We start from the raw sequence: 17,680 nt of genomic DNA on the forward strand, positions 1-17,680 counted from the left end.
AAAGAAACTGGAGAGAAGTGAAACAATGATCCTCTAAAGTTGGCAGCCTTCACTGCAGTCCATGCACATCTTAAAGCTTTTGTTGCATCTGAAGTCAGGGAATCTTTTGTTGTATGTAACTATGATCAATAACAGAAGTAAAAATAGTTTTAGGCTGGCTCCTGACTTCACATATGTTCGAATTTGATCATCTTTTCTTACCTTACCAGTAGACGTGACATCAGATATTTTCCACACATCTAGAAGTATAGCTGCATTGGTCTCTTGGTTAATTGATGCTTATACAGGCCATCTCTAAATGTGGTAACAGTGGTCTCACTTCCTGCTTTTTTCCTCAAAAAGCTGCTATGAATATGTATCCTAATTAGATCCATAATGTCATTTGGATAGGCTTATTCTAAAAGTCCCACTCTCTCCAGAAGCAGATGAAGAAACCCAAATACATTAAAAATAAACTTCTGTATGCTTTTACTGAATAAAAATACATAGATGTTGCCAGCTATTAGACAGTTTCTGGCAGTTACAAATTTTGATGCTTGAAATTCAGTGCTTTCTAACATATTTGCAGTCATTTAGCAATCCTATCTAGTCCTCCTTTTACTGAGTGTCTGTCGACTATGTGAATGTATATTTTCTCATCAGTAGAGAGAAGGGGGGGTGCACTTGAAACCTAAATGTGAATTTAGGCATTCTTCTGAGTTAAATTTACAACAGCTATTTACTTTAAATGTAGAGAGGGAGAATTTGGGAGGGACTACATTGTTCTCTTTTAGCAAAGAGAAACAACCTTACTTTCACTCTCATTTTCACAAAGAAAGTAATCTACTAATCAGGAGCAAGAAATTGGAACAAGCAACATGAAGTATTACTGACTATATTTCCCCTTCAAATATTTTGTGTATGTATTTCATGCAAGATTATATGCAGCCTGTGTCCGCAACATTTATTTTCACGAGTAGCGGAGCTTAGACGATGCCTTTTGTCCTTTATTTCAAGGATGTTTTAATTTTATTGTACTGAAATGTCCAAATCTCCATTATAAAATAAAACAGAGTTGGATTTTCCCTGGTCTATACACACTTTTAAAATACTGCATGACTTTAGACAAACCTTTCAAACTGAGTTTGGTGTGGTTAATGTACCAGACAGATGTGTGCTAGATCAGCTTACTGCAGGGGCCCGTGAGGAGAAATTACAGGGTATGGAAGTGTTTTCTTGCAGCTTCAGAAAATTACAACAATTTAAAAATGTATGAACTTGTGCAGAGGTGAAAAACAGAAAAAAAGCTGAGGCATGTGAATGCTGGATTTGAAAAGTACTGTAGATACCAAATACTTGCCAGTCTTCTTACTGTAATTGTTTTTTTTGGGGGGGGGGAAGGGAAGGGATCCAAGTGTTTGTAGCAGAAGCATTAGGCTAGATTTGCTCTTTACAGGATGTAATAGTTGATTAAAGTTATTAAACACCAAAATATAATACATAATAAATAATTAGTGAATTGATTTTTGCTATCTTAATTGTGTTTATTATCCTAGATGCTTAAACCCTTATTTTCTGCTTGTTTTGCCCTTGTAGATGTATTATTTGAAATACTCTAGTGCTATGGTTTGAAAAGGATAAACAGTGGTTCAGCACAGAGACTTTCTTGGCATACATCACTTTTCTTTTTACTTCTGATTGATTCCAGATTAAATGCTTCCTTTTAATGTTGATTGGTATTTCCTACTCTCTGAATATATGAATACGTATACTTTCTGTGTGTGTGTGTGTGTGTGTGTATATATGTATATATATATATGCATCCAAACTTTTGGATGATTTAGTTTTAAAAATGAACCTGGGGTACGCCTACTAGTTATATTTAAACTTTGCCAATATTTATTAACCTTATTTTCATAAAATATTCTGCCTGTTGTTTTTTTATTTTGGTGATGTCAAAGTTTTATTCTTCTGTTACTTTTTTGCCAAAATTTATTTATGCGGAAATTGTTTTTGTGTTGTGAAACCTACAGTGCAAAACAACTTGTTCTAGTGGACTGTTGCACCGAAACCTTTCATTGTTAAGACTTATTTTTGCTAAAGGAAATTATCAATTACATGCTCTACTTCCAGAATTCTGATTGCAAATATTTTCTTTATTCTTGGGTTCTCCTTGTTCTTCAAATGCCAAAAACAGTTAATAGACTTATAGTAATAATTAGGATTACTATAGTACCTATTTAAGATTACAATTCTGCCATTATAACTGGAGTTATACAACCAAAGATTAAACCATCTGATTTTATCTTTTGTGAGAGTGGAAGGCTTAGAACATATAGAAATTTGTTAAGGAGAGTTTATGTAAACCCTGCATATTTTTTATGAGGTGTTCTCACGCTAACAATATACATAATAAATGTAGCCAGTAAGAGTGATTTTTTTTTTTTCCTTGTAAAGTGGCTTGTTAGTGTCTCCTTATTTGCGATAAGAAAATACAGAGACTGGAAAGAAATACTGCAGTTAGAATTGTTTAATAATAGTATCATATACAACCCTGGAGAATTTTCAGGACCTCCTCTCCAAGGAGGTTGGTCAGAACGATTTGCCAGGCTTGTCAAAGGAGCCTCAAGATGCAGCTCAATCGTGGTGGTAAGAAGAATGCAGCAACCTGAGCAGTCGCAAGAGAGAGAAAAAAAAGGTGCTCTTTAAAAAATATTACCTTACTATAGTTGAAACAAAATCTATTCTGCTGGTGGAGTAAAAGGTAGCTATATGACAAGGCATATCGTTGCTTTTGAATAAAATTAAATGCAAAATTATTTTATGTATTGTTTACAATTTTTAATTAATCTGTTTAGGTCTTATCTAAGAATTGGAGGGAAATTAGGGAGGGAAACCTTTAAAGYGTAGATGAGTTTCTAGTACCTCTGTTCTAGGGCATTCATTTAAGGCAACACCATTAGTACAGCCACTAAGATACTGTGTATAGGTAGTAGAAGGCACAGAAAAGTCACTCTGGCCACTGGTCCACAAAATGAAGGAAGTTAGTGTGTTGAAGTGTATACTGAAGTTGAATACTGTACTGAAGTGCTCTTTAGAAACTCTTATGTTTCTCCCACCACCCACAGATTAAACACAAAGGTATTTTTATAGCTATTTAAATAAGTGTTTCATTCCAGTACATAGGCAATACTGATTTTTGTGTTACGACTGGAGGTGGTTAAGCTTACTTTTTTAGAAAAATGGCCTTCTGCAGTATGCCAGGAGTGGTTTCTGTTTAGCCTGTTCTCTCAGCAGGAACTTTTGAAGCCATTGATCCGTTTCAACTGAATTAATTAGAAGAGTGTTAGCTCTGGTGTGTGAGGTTTGGACAAAACTCAGAAAATAAGTAGCCAAACAGAGGAAAGAGATGCTAGTAATATTACCAGAGTTCAGTAACCACTGTGAACTTGTCCTAGTAAGGAATGAACACAGGAGAGAAATACTTATGATCCTGGGAAGAGCATATGTCAGCGTTCATTCTCCAGTAAACATTTTTTTCCCTGAGTGTCTAATAAGGTATAAATTCCAGCTGACGCTTCCCCACAGTTAGGGATATCTATAGCCTGTGTGGATTATTTTCATAGTATGAAATAGATTATTATGGCAGTTGCAGAGTAATTCAACAAAAGAAGAGTCAACCCCAACATTTGAATCCATATATGCTTCATTAGTTACTGCTCACAGAATTGTTTTATTCCTGTTTTTTATTATCGAACTGTGTCTTCAAAGAGGTTATAGCCATTAAGCTGTTTACTAGTTACATGTATCCCACATCACTGCATATATATAGTGTACTAGTCAGAATGTTTGGCAGCTGGCAAATCTTCAGAGAAGAGTTTGGAAGAAACAAAACTGCCTTTCTACTTAGTTTTGTTTATTAGTTCCTTTAGGAACTCCTGCAAAACATCTTTGATGGTTTACAATTTACAGATTTAACAAATTAAATTCTATGCCATGTATATGACAATGAATATTAGTTACAAAAGCAGATGTTTGGGAGAAGGAAATGTTGGTCTTAATTTTTAAAGGTATATTCAAGATGCACAAGCTTTATTTCTATTGTTATGTCTTAGAGGTTAAGACAAATGTATTTTCCTTACCTTGARAGTTTTTAAAACATCCCCCAAATCCTTCCTTTTCGTTACCTTTATCAAAAAATCCACAGTAGTTTGAAAGACAGTCACCTTCTGTTAATACCTTCTTGGGTATCTCTTCCTTACAATAACACAGAATGAGAGTAGTGATAAAAATAACAAGCTACCTACTAAAGCAAGTTGAATGAAGCCAGCAGCAAAACTCTTTAGAAATATATGATACTTCCATTTAAGAAATAAACAAAACTAAATAAATTAGTCAAGTAATGCTTATACCAACTAACATCACTTCTAAATACAGCCTAATTCTCTCACCTTTCATCCATCCTTTAGGGACAAGAACTGGTTTGTTTAACAATTTTTGTAATACACATAATCCATTGTGGGTACTACTGAAGTCTAAATAATGTAGATGTAGTTAGAAAAATGATTCTTCCAGACAGAAGAAGATATGCTCACTACATTTTCCAGATAATTTCACTGTTATTTTTAATGAAAATCCTATTAGATGTTTGTTTCTGGGAAAGAATGAATTGTCATATCATGCTGGGGAGAGTCTTGTGTTTTCAGCTAAAGTAGCAAGACTCAAGCTTTAAAAAGAAGAAACGTTATAAATCAGTGCCACTTGTTGTTGGTACCTTTATTCTAAAAGCTTCAGAGACTGGCTGCTGAGATTACGTATTAGGATGTGTCAGAGAGAGAAACAGTTGCAAAAATGAACAAGAAATCATTGAGAAAAAGTTGTTTTGAAGTGGATTTAGACTTGGATAAGGAGCCAGTGTAGAACATGAAGCAACAATGATCCTATTTGTCTTTTACCTAAAAGTAGATGTTAAGTGTTTGTTTTAAACCACTGGGATTTTCCATATGGTCTTTGGAGTTTGTTCCAGGCTCAAGATATGAGGAACTGGCAAAGAATAGCTTATTTGGGAGACCATAAGAATGTCTTTACTGCCACAGACTGAAAATCCATCTAGCCAAGTGTTCCCTCCCTACGGCAATGCTTGGTAGCAGATGCCTAGGAAGGAGCATTAGAACGCCTGCGATGGTACCTTTCRCCAGAGCATTTTGTAGTAAGTTTGTGATTGAAGAAATTCCTGAGGCAGAGGTGATATCTTTTTTTTCATTTAAGAATTGTCAATGATTTTTTGTATTGCTTTTTTTCTTTCTTTCTTTCTGAACCTGTGCAGACTTTTAGCATCTATAGTATGCTTTCTCAGCTGTATTTTAGGTGAAAGGTAACTGCGCATGCATGCATGAATGCACGCACTTACGTACACACACAGAGCAGCAAGCCACTTTGTCTCCTGTTGTCAAGGTGCATCTTAGCAGGTTAGATATAGTAGAACTTCAATTTTACATACTTCTGTGGTCTGAAGTCATTAATAAAGCCATTTTGTGGAGCTCTTCTGTCAACGTTTGTTGTGTTTTATCATGAGACAACTGGTTTTTATTGATTCTTATCCCTCTCGAATGCACTGTGATTGTAGGCATGTGGAGATCTAAAAGGGGGATTGTTTTGTTTATTATCACTGCAGCCACTCCCCTGGGCACTTAGTACCTTATACAGAAGTAAAACATGCACTGAGTGGAAGGAAGGATAAAGTACAGACTTAAAGAGCCCCACGTGAAGCATTTTCAGGGAGGAAAACAACTGGAATGTACCTTTGGCTTAGGCAATACTGTTCAGAATTATCAGCACTACAGTAAACTAAATTACGCATGGCAGGTGAAATGAGTCATCTGCCCACTGTGATCAACTCAAACTGCTGAAATATTTGATATACCTGGTGTAGTTTCCTTTCTCCAGCAATATAGTCAACTATCGGAGTGTCCGAGGTGTCTGTATGTGGTAAAGAGGTACAGAGTTTTCATGGAAAAGATAGCAGGGTCATCAGGCTTCAAGGAGCGGAGCTCAGAGGCAGAACAATAGTGAATGCACTAGGAAGTACTCGTGTTGGAGATGTAAAGCTGATGAGACCTTTAATCAGGCCTTTGACCCAGTTTTATCTTGCTGTACCTTATGATTTATTGTTTTTCATGTCTCAAATCTGTTTCTCATACAAAGACTGTTTTTTGTTTATTCTCCTTCCTTCCTTTTTAATTATTTACTAGTTAGCTTGAAAGTTTATCAATATAGACTCCATTATGATCTTTCAATATTGTGTAACTTGCTCCTCTTAAATGTTATCTTTAACATGTTCAAATAACATGTTAAAGACTACACAAAAATAGCTTAGATTTAATTTGAAAAATGATATCAGTACTATATCAAGTGCTGTCAAAGTTTATCATTCAGACAATCTAAAAAATCTATCAGAAGAGAACAGTGACACACCAGCTCTGCTGTRATTACTTGGAAAAGAAACAAGTTTTAAGAATCAGAACAGAAATCATCTTTTTCTCTCCTTCAAGACTTTCCTGATAATTCATTTGGGAAATCAAATGAAAAGGGTCACTTGAATGTAAACTCCTTAGGGAGAAGGAAATTGCAAGTTCTAGCAATGTGGAAATGAGAAGTAAAAATGAGTGGATTTAAGCTTGTTTCATATGCTGTTTTTTTTTCATTTACGTGTCAACATTTTTCCATTTCCTTTTTTTTTTTTCTTTTTTTTTTTTTTTTTTTTTTTTTTTTTTTTTTTTTTTTTTACAGGACGTATGTTAGATGGAATGCTTGTCCCAGGAAGTTCATTGCATAATGAAAGTGGCAGAGTGTGAATGTCTTCAACTGTGCTAAAAATAATAAAATGTCAAAAAAAAATAGTAAATATAATAAAGTTAGACTATAGTACAGGAAATGCACATTTTTCTCTCTACAGTTCAATGAGACACTTGGCTACTGTGATTTCCTTGCTACTTCATTGCTGATAGTCTCATTCAGGGCTGAACTTACTCTCATGCTACTATTGAGCTGATAAAGAGAGTCAGTAGCTTGTGATAGGAGGAAGATGTTTTAAATATTTAGAATCTGATTACACAGTATGTTTCAAACTTTATTCCAGTATAGTGGAGATAAGACAACATTTACTGTAATACCACTAAAGGTTAAAAGCTGCTGAAGGCTCTTGTCCCTGTACACACTACTGTTCCTGACACACACTACTTATGTTTATGCTAAGAGTGGAGGGGGTTGTCAAAACTAGTATCTTCTCTGTCACTGGCAACTGCTGTTTGAGTTCTCAGCTCTGAGTGCCCATCGTCTTCCCTGTGTGAGAAATAATGGTGGCCAGTTTTTGATTGCCTGTATTTCATACTGATGACTCTTGAATCTCTTGATTTCTTCCCTCTCTTCTCCCTTCCTCTCCCCCCTCTAAACTATTGGTTGCCAAATAGCCCTCCTGGAAGCTATCTGGGCCTCAAACATTTTACACATTTCAGGTAGCATTGTTTTTTCTAGTACCTCGTTTAGCTTAGGCTTCCAACTTTGAAATCTTGGCAGAGACATGCATTAGTTTATTCTTTAGTGGAATAAAAGGAGTCTCTTGTGCACAGCAGACAGATGTTCACAGTAGGGGTTTACATTGGTTCCTAATTAATGAAACAGAAGTGGGATCATTTTGTTGTATGGCAATTACAGTAAAGTTCTGTAACATATTGGACATGTATTTTCTGTTTCTTCCCTCAAATTCCTAGTTTTTAATCAAAAAAATACTCAAAATATAAATAAGACAAAGTAATACTGAATGTCAGGTCAATATCTACAATTGGAAATAATATTTAACTCTTTAAAGAATATTTTTGCTTAAAGTTGGAAGATTTGTTAGCAATAACTTTTCTAAGATCATTAGAATATACATGGATAAGAATAACTATATGGTAGTAGCAGAAGGAACTTCAAATAATCAAACCATGTTCCTCATTGCTTTTGTCAGTTTCAGGAATGTAGAGTTTCTTCTAAATGTGGAAGAGCAGTCAGACAAAGAGTTGAAAAAGAATTACATGACCTATCTCTAATTCATGTAGATATTTCTGAGTTACTGTCATAACAGTTTGTCTTTTTTCTGTAACAATCTCATATGATGTTCTCACCAAACAGTAGATTCAGCATATTTGCGGATTGTTTTAACTAATTCGTTTCATTCAGGCTTTCTCCTTATGCTTGAGAACCTTTCAGTTTCCTGTGACCTCAGAAATCACATGCTGCCTGAAAATTGTTCTGAACTCTGAGTCTGGACACTGGAATAATAGCTTTGTGTTCTCAGTATAACTTAGTACTTTTGAAAATAGAATGATAGTGTGGTTTGAGTACTAATGAAGGCCTTGACAGTAACTCTTCATGTGGTCCTGGGGAAATAGTTGGAACTAAATTTTTAAGGCCTTTGATTCTGAAAGCTTTGGGTATCTAATTATGTTTAGAATCATAGAATCATTAAGGTTGGAAGGACCTCTGGAGATCATCTAGTCCAACTCCCCTGCTCAAGCAGAGTCACCTAGAGCATGTTAGACAGGGTTGCATCCAGGCAGGCCTTGAAGATCTCCAGAGAAGGAGACAAAGGGCTCATCTGGGATTTGAACCCGGGAGCTCTCATACCCTAAGCAAGAATCATACCCCTAGAGCCACCAGGGGCTGCTCTTAACAGTCACATTCTAAATCATCAGGTTGTGGTAATGCTAGGCATCATTGCTTTTCATTATAAGAATTTTGAAGACTCTTGTAAGAATTAACTTACTTTTGTAGTGTGCTCTGGATATGCAACATGTATGAATACCTAATAGTATGCAAGTACTTGCATGTCACTCCTATATTGTGAGCATATTTTTTAAATAGATGAGTGAATGCTGGGGATAGGCTTCTTTTGTTTCTTTCTGACAAATAATTTCTTTTGCTTGCTTGTATTTCAGATAATGGAGGACAGACTTTGTCAGGTGGAAATAATTGGCCACTGAGAGGAAGAAAGTGGACCCTTTGGGAAGGAGGAGTGAGGGGAGTAGGCTTTGTGGCAAGTCCTTTACTGAAACAGACAGGTGTAGAAAGTCATGAACTTATCCATATCTCTGACTGGCTGCCAACGCTGGTGCACCTTGCTGGAGGACATACCAATGGCACTAAGCCTCTGGATGGCTTTGATGTTTGGAAGACTATCAGGTAACTTGCRTGCCGGATGACTGATTCAGAATTCTAGTATGAAAAGAATTTAATGAGCCTAGAGAACAGAGCTGAAACAGGAGGGGAAAATGTAAATGTTCTTTTCCCTAAATGGAGGGGAAAGTATAAGTACAGTTAACTTTGTTACCCATGAGAGAATTATCCAGGTTATAGATTAATCCTGGTCTCAGATGCAAAATCTCCGAACGGTGTTAGTTTAATTTTGAATTTATCAACACAGACACAGTATTACTCAAACATGATGTACTATTTCAAGTCCTCCATGATCCAGAAGTTCATTAGCTGATTTTGCACACCACAGAGTACAATCTAGCAAATTTTATGGACCCAGCCCTACTTTCTACAGAGCAAAATTGGTATCTCTGCAGTATGCTTCTGGAATTGGACACGTGGGAAATCTGTGCAGACTTTAAACTGGCTGAGTGTAGATTCAGCTTTGATTCAACAGAGTTTGTTTAACACGGTACAGCTTCTGTCACTGGCTCAAAGTATAACCATTTCGCTGGGTCTGTAACATAATGTCCAGTGTATCCGTATTTTCAGAAAGCCTGTGTGGCTGGAGGCAGTACTATACCTGATTTAGGTCCTAACAGTTTGTGATGTTGTGCTTGACTTAAGCAAGCTGAAGCACTCAGGAGTACAGTGCAGAAATGCCTGGATGGTTGTACAGGAGATAGCTCAGCTCCAGTGCAGTTGGCAGAGACCAACTAATGAATCTTACTGGGCTCCCTCTGACTCTCTACACTTCTTATTCTGCCTATATTAACTGGGATATCCAAACCCCATGAGCTCAGATTATGTTCAGATAATGCCTAGCTTGCTTTTCTGGTGCTGTCTCTGTTTCTGAGAAGCTATACTGTAGTGTTCTGTACTAGTTGGACTGTTAGAGAGCTTGTGGCCTTGTGCCCTGCTGTACTGTATGGCTCTAGTATGGCTCTATTCCAAATTGAAGAAGATACGGATGTATATAATTGAACCGGAGATCATTAACTGCCAGAAAGAAATGGAGTCTCCTGTCCAGCCAGAGACAGTAAAATGTTTTACATGTTGATTTTTTTTTTTGGGGGGGAGAGCTTAGCATCTACAAGATCCCAGCATGAGCCTAAACCATAGACTAACTTTTGTTCTAGCTTCCAGCAGAGTGCCTGTCTGCTTCAGATTTAGTTCCAACCAGAAATACTTTGTCATGAACTGATCTTCTCAGATCAGGTCACTCTTGTGGTAAAATTATATATAGGGAAAGACAGGTACAGCTGTGCATCCCCTGCATGCTCCTGTGACCTGAATCTTACCAGGTCATGTAAGGACTGGATGTAATGTTTACTAGCACAGCTAAAGAATTGGTGAGCTCAGATTTTTTTAATTGTGCCAGACAAGAGGGTCTGTGTCTAGTGTGACTTTTAGAGGGGAAAAAAAAGAAAAGCCGTTTTCTGTGAATTGTTAGATTGCTATTTGGCTGACCTACACCAGAAATGTCAAATTTCACATGGTTTTCACTTATAATCAGGAGGAACGAGTGCCAAATTTCACGATCATAACTCAAAAGGTCACTTGAATATTGGATAGCAAACAACAAAGGCACAATGCCCTTTTGGTGATGTTTGATGGAAAGTTCAAATACATTGCTTTTCTATGACCAGGTAGCTCATAAGTGAAAATATAATTTGTTAATATTCTACCTCATCTGAAAAGTGGAAATTAATAGCCAGTCACTATGTTAGTACTATATTTTTTCAGCATGGTCTAATAAAAATAGATTCATATGCTCCTTGTGATAGATTACTTTAATCCTACACCTCCTGTTATGTATGTGGGTAATGCAAATATACGCAGAAGTCCCGAGAGTATTGGATCCATTCCAGTATCTGTCTGATCTCTTAACTATAAATGACTGATCCATTTGCAGAGGCATTGTGTGTTTGTATTTTCTTTAATATGAATTCTGAAATCCTTAAACAAAATGAAGTTTCTATATTGATTTTAAGATGTTTGCTGGTCCAAATTATGAATTATATTAACGTGATATTGGTTGTATTATGTTCTTGTGGTAAATAGAAGTGCTGAAAAACCTATGTGTCTGCAACTGTTCATTTTGCACCTTTTTAACACAAGAACCAGAAGAAAGTTAATGGCTAGGAGCAAATGGCATGAAAAACTTGACTTCGGAAGCAAATGTTTTTTGTTNAGAAAGAAAGAAAAAGAAAAACTTTACAAAAACTTTCTTATCTAGCTAACAAATGCAAATAGTATAAGTATGTTTTCTAAAATGTGTGAAATTGAGAAAATGCAATACTGTTGTTCTCATTGTTTGAACTTCTTAGGTTGAAATTTGCATAGTGCTAGGAAACTCTTTGACAGGGACTTTGACCTTGTGGCTCTTTCAGAATGAATCTACTGACCTAGTACTGTAGGAAATACTGTTGCAACATTGTATCAACAATTTAGCAAATATCAAAGGGAGACCTTACAGGAAAGGAATGGTTTTTTTTTTTTTTTTTTTTTTTTGGTTTTTTTTTTTTTTTTTTTTTTTTAAAAAAAAAAGGGCATTGAAACAGGTTTCACTTTCTCAGTCTCACACTCACAAGGACCAGAACATATGTGTCCAGGAAGTCTGCCCAGCAGCCAAGCACCAGAGCAGAGGTTTCCAAGTTCTGTTTTTAAGCTGGTGACCATGTCAACATATTAGATATGACTTTTTGTACCCTTTTGGAGTTGTGTCTCTGTTCAGTCCTACCTCTGCAATTCAAGAGTTTTCTCTGTCTCCTGATGTCCTTGTCCTATGAAATTGTGCTCAGATGTCCTGGGGCCTTGATGACCTGCTAATTTTTCACACTGTGTGTCCTGCTGGTGTCTCTGCTCTCATATATTTCCATCTATTCTCCATTCATGCCAATCTTGGGCTTTCTGTTACAATTTTCTACAGTAAAAATGAAGGCCAACAAAAAGGCTTTTCTGTGTAAAATGCTTTTTGTAGCWTATCTTTAGATGAGTAGTTCCTAAGCTAAGCTGCCCATTTCTGGCTATCCAAAATTCTGTCCAGGAGACATGTCTGTGGGAGTTCTTTCCATTCCAGAGTTCTCATAGCTACATGGGCTGCCTTCTGCCACAGCAGCTCGCCACTGCTGTTCTCAGCTGTTCTCCCATTCAGCCCCTGATGCCCCTCCTGTTCCCAACAGCAATAGTGTGTGTTCCACTATGAGCAAAGTCCCTTTGATGCAACTCTCCACTCCCAAAATATTTCTGACCACCTGATTGAAACTCCAGTCTGAAGTAAATTACAATAGACTGCACTCTTCTAATACCTTAGATAATCATGAATACAACTACAATACAACTGGAAGCTTTAAAACCATGTACGTATCAGAGATGATATTCAAAAATTCACTAATAATATCAGTTGGGAAACTTTTGCAAAAAGAACAATCGAAAATACCAAGAATGCTTAATAGAAGATAGGAAAATGCTACCAGTGAAGCAATCTAGACTGAACAGCATGTTTCTGAGCAAATATCCCAAAGGTACTTGCATTTCTAAGAAATACCAGTTTTCCAGATGCTTGCTGCTCTATTGAAATGAAGATATGAGGCAAAATAATTTTCCTTATGTAGAAACTTGCACTGATTAATACATTGTTTTGATATATTTTGTTCTTCAGTACTGAATATCTAGTATRTTCTTGCTCAGAAAAAGCATTTTGTTTTGCATTAACAGGAAAATGGAAAGCCGTGATGCTGATTGCTGTAAAGCACATGTAGTAGCAGCATGATAGGGAGTGAGAGAATCAAGATAAAATGAAGTCAAAATAATCAACATGTCTTCAAAGCCTGTCAGCAATTAAGGCTTTCAAGTTTTACTTAAATATTTTACAGGGCATGTTACAGTTTTATATTTTTATAATATCAGAAGTACAAGAATTGTTTGGATGAAGTAAAGTAAGATCAACTTGATTTTTTTTATGTACCAAACGGTTACGTTAATCTGAGGAATTAAATGCTTCTTTGGAAAAAATTCTCACAGTTAGTTGTGGTTATAAATGAATGCTGAAGAATGAGTTATCTAAAGCTGAGCATAACATTTATTTCTGGCATATCTGAAAAATAATTACTTTAGGAAAATGTGTACAGATACAACCCAGAGAAATACAATATATGGCAAGGTATTATACTTCTGCCTAGTGACACTGAGGATGTTTTTGTGCAAGATAAACAAATTTACCCTGGAAGACCTTGGATTCCTTCCCAAGGACACCTTGTGCCTATTAAAAAACAAAAACAAAAAGGACTGCTGTGAAAGATCACGTGTAGATGTTTGCTCAAGTTCACTAAAGAATAAGAGATCTTTCTGTAAGTTTTAAAAACATTACAGGAAAGACGATAATGACATTCTCAGAGTAAACTAGCTGATTCTCGTATTAACTCTGAAATTAATCCACGCTCATTAGCCAGTAGTTTTTATGCAGAGAAATTCTCTGAAAAACAACATCTTTTAGTTGCTTAATTAAATATTCAGTAGACATAGCATAATAATTCCCAGACCAAGAAAAAGGGGTCCTTATTTGTTAGAGAGAGAACTAATTTAACAGCATATTATAGTGTAAAAATAAACATCCTAGAAGTAGAGGATTGTATATACAGTTACACTGAAAGCTACTAAGATGCAAAGGTAGGATACTCTAGAAAATCTTAGTACTTTCCTGTTCCAGCTACACTGTCTAGAACATGTTTCTGATGTAAAATATTCTTGTCAGGATATCTGCCAAGCTGGATCTTTTGTTCAAACTGGGTCTTTTGAGGACACCCAAGGTCTGTGGCAGAGCTCCATAAATGGGAAGGAGGAGAGAGTTTAGGCATAGGGAAAGGGAACTCTGTTAGTGCAAGTATAAGTTCTCTACTTGTTTTTCCCAGGATGTTGATTCTGCCTCTTGCTGATGTCCTTTTCCATCAGCCCACTGCTTTCTTTAATGGGCAGTGCCATCTTCTTTTCTGAATTCTTAGGCTGGCTGTCATTTTGTGAAAAATGTGTACTGATTATATACTTCCATTTTGTGTGTAATAATTATCGAAATAACACCAAAACTGAATGACAAATTCATTACCAATTTATAGTGCTACAGCCCTTAACGCAGTAATATCATAAGCTTCAGGGAGTATATCTCCTGATTGTATGTAAGTAGCAGTTCCCATTTACTAATGTCAGTATGCAATCACAGAAAAAAATGCAGTCAATAGAAGTTACTTCTGCAGCATGAAAGGCTTAAACTAATGCAGGTATAATCTTTACTTTTTGTGTTCTACCTGCTATGCAATAATCATTCAAATTAAGTCCTAGTCATGTTGTTTAGTGTGCATTTATCCACCCTATAGATTAAAAGTCATAGAAAAAAAGTACCTTTAATGTGATACTAATACTACTCTACTCTAATAGCACGAGTATCCTCAGTTCTGGGACTTCCTTGGGCCTAGTAGTATATGAACATTGGATATATGAATAGGAGAAACATACAGGAATAAGTTACTTTTTCCTTCTATGTATGACACTGATGGAAGATGCTAGACTTCTTAGTGTAATTCTAGTGTCTGCTTTCCTTTAAAAAGGATAATGAAAAATGTAGAGACAGCACAGAAATAGCAGAATAAGAATGTCTCCCCGAGCAGTTACTACAAAAATGGCTCCCATGCTACAATCACATCCTAGTTTAACTTGGCCTAATTGGTTCGTGTTACTGTTACCTGTTACGATAACAGATGGGGAAAGGTACACTTAGCCACAACTGTGTGGAGCATCTAGAAGCACTGTGAGTCTATTCAATCTAAGATAAAATTCTGCTAAACAAGGCCAGACACTCCTTACTTATGAGTGTGAGTAATGAAGATACTAGGGGAAAAAAGTTAACCTTTCACGTGTTTTGGGAAAAAAAATTTCCTTCTGTCAGTTTTTGCACACTGAATTCCTAATGCTATAAACTAAAGAACTTCCTGTGCATTAAAGCTGTATCATCTGAATATCTTTAGTCTTTTATGTAATCCTCATTGTTAATTTTATATTTATGCAAAACATGTAGCATCAGGAAGCCTTTTCAGAAAGGGAATAGACCAATATTAATTTTAATTCGTTGTTACAGGAAGTTTTAAGCTACATGTAAGTACTGTTTAATTAAAAAATACTTCCTCCCAAAATACGTATTAAAGTAACTTAGCCTTTTTTTGAGGTTTCCTGTAAGTTTTATATTACTTTGTTTTGTATTCTTAATGTCAGGTGGCTTAGAGGCCTGGATTATCTTTTTAGAATCTTATGTGAAGTGAAGAGTGAAGCTCTTTTTTTTTCCTTCTTTTTTGTTTTAGGAGAGAAAATTTAAGCCATTTGGAAGTTTCTAAAATGTTTACGTTCGCTGTCAAATAATAAAAAATGTTCTCATGATGTAACCAACATGCTTTCTAATTATGACTTCTTACTCATGAGCACTTTATAATGAGTGAATTTCTTTGATAGATTTTTTTAGGAGTAGGTTTTACTTACCTTGCAAATGTATTGATGCTAGGGATAGTATGGAATGAGCCTCTGTGTAGTCAATGACTAGAGAAGGAGGTAGCGTTTTTTTCAGAAGACAGTACAGAGTATCTAAATAAACCTCTTGGTCTGAATAACAGATTGAAGGTGGGGCTTTTGAAGCCAATGCCTCTAGTGTTCGGTGAGGCACCTAGCCAAATGCCTTCAGCACTCTAAAGTGACAGTTCTTGTTTGAGTATGCAGAGGGCATACAAGTCTAGCATGCTAATTTACACTACTAAATTTGATTTTTAAAATAGTGTATTGTGAAACTCTGCTTTCATGTAATGCTTGGTAAGCATAGACCCAATTCTATACTTTGTAAACTTAGGAGTAATCTCGATAAACACCAGTGAAGTCAGGGAAGACTGGGGCAAAAGGTGTTGCTTCTGGGCCTAAAAAGAATATCAGATTAAAGTCAGTAATAATTAGCTTATATATGTGAACTTGTTTTGTATTAGAATTACAAAAATAATGTAAAACATGCATAATCCTAATGAGCAATAAAGTAAAATTAACATTTCCTTTTGAAATCTCTCTTAGTGAAGGAAGACCATCTCCCAGAGTCGAGCTGCTTCATAACATAGACCCCATGTTTGTGGATGATTTCCCATGTAAGTATGCTATTGATTTTTAAAAGCTTATCAAGCATAGTTTGTCTTCCTAATGTTCCATGTTTTCCTTAAGCAAAGGATTTCTTTCCCGATGAAAAAAATAGAGTAGGATACCTTCTGCTGGAAGTAGTTTAGCTTAAAGGTACGGGAACATCATTCTCCAGGCACTGTAAGTACGTACTGAATCATGATCAACACACACTCCATTTCACAGAGCTCTGGTGTATGCTGCTGAGTATTGAATGAAGCACTTTATGATGTGAGGTTGTTGAGGAGTAGCTGTGTGCCWGAGGTGCATAGGCAGTGTTCCTCCCTAAACCACCCTGTCTTCAGTGCTTCAGGTTAGTAGGTAGCTCCCATGAGCTGCTCACCCTTCCATATCTTGATATATCTATATAATATGATTGTATTATCGACCTTGCAAATGGAAAATCTGAGTTTGTGTGAAACAAAAGTTCCAAGCTTTGTYGTTGCTTTTGTTTCATAATCACATGAATCGGACCTTTAATGCCATAATCACATGAATTGGAGCTTAAATTTGCTAATTGTATAGCTCTCTAAACGTGGTCTGTTTTATGATTCAACATTGTTAGTTTGCTAAGGACTACAAACTTCCCAAGCAGAGATTTTCTTTCATGCAGAACATTGGAACATGTCCTTTCCAGGGTTTTCATARCATTCCTGTGTTTCATTAAATGAAGAAGTAAATCCAGACAGAGGGAAACTAGTACCAAGTGAGCAGTAATCTGTTCTCTGCAAGATAAATGGAAGTTACTCTGTAGTAACTTGATGGAAATGAGTAAGATGGTCTTCTGCAATGTGCATCTTGTTCCATGATGCTTCTTTGAGAAGGACCAACGTTGTACATATCTGTAGGCAGTGCTGTCCAGCCAACGTTAGATAATTCCTACGTAGTGATGGAATTAAGGTGTAGCCTGTCCAATTTCCTTTCAAAGAACGCTCAATGACTTGTTGCATTCCTGCTTAATGTTTTGCCTTGATGTGGTATTCTGAGGCATACCTCAGAGACCATCTTTTTGCTTGTGGGCACTGTCAAGACTGAGCTTAGCTGAGGTGTTYGAATAGAGAGCTTCCTGGCTTAAATACAAGGGGGACGAGAAAAGGAAGTTTTCAGGAGTCAAAGCTCAGGAAGTATTTCCACAGATTGTTTCCATGATGCCCTAGTCTGCTTACACTTCACTATTCACTGTGTGTTATTTCCTTGCTTGTTGTGTGCACATATATGTTCTGCGAGACCGGGGGAGCGAGGGGAAAAGTGTAGAAAACAGAACTTTCAT

At 36.3% G+C, this 17,680-nt stretch overlaps 1 protein-coding gene across 1 annotated transcript in view; it reads left to right on the forward strand.

Annotated features, from left to right (window-relative positions):
• The window catches only part of ARSB (arylsulfatase B), a gene marked incomplete at its 5' end in the record, with an annotated part of 65,943 nt that overhangs the window by 23,490 nt on the left and 24,773 nt on the right, over window positions 1-17,680 (forward strand). The window contains 2 exons of the mRNA XM_085322046.1: window positions 8,958-9,201; window positions 16,312-16,382. Of these exons, the coding sequence (XP_085178172.1) occupies window positions 8,958-9,201; window positions 16,312-16,382 (315 nt within the window). The remainder of the gene's footprint in view (window positions 1-8,957; window positions 9,202-16,311; window positions 16,383-17,680) is intronic.

This window comes from Rhea americana, unplaced genomic scaffold (assembly GCF_003343005.1).
Source record: "Rhea americana isolate MKP2758 unplaced genomic scaffold, rheAme1 scaffold_74, whole genome shotgun sequence".
NCBI classification, from domain to species: Eukaryota; Metazoa; Chordata; class Aves; order Rheiformes; family Rheidae; genus Rhea; species Rhea americana.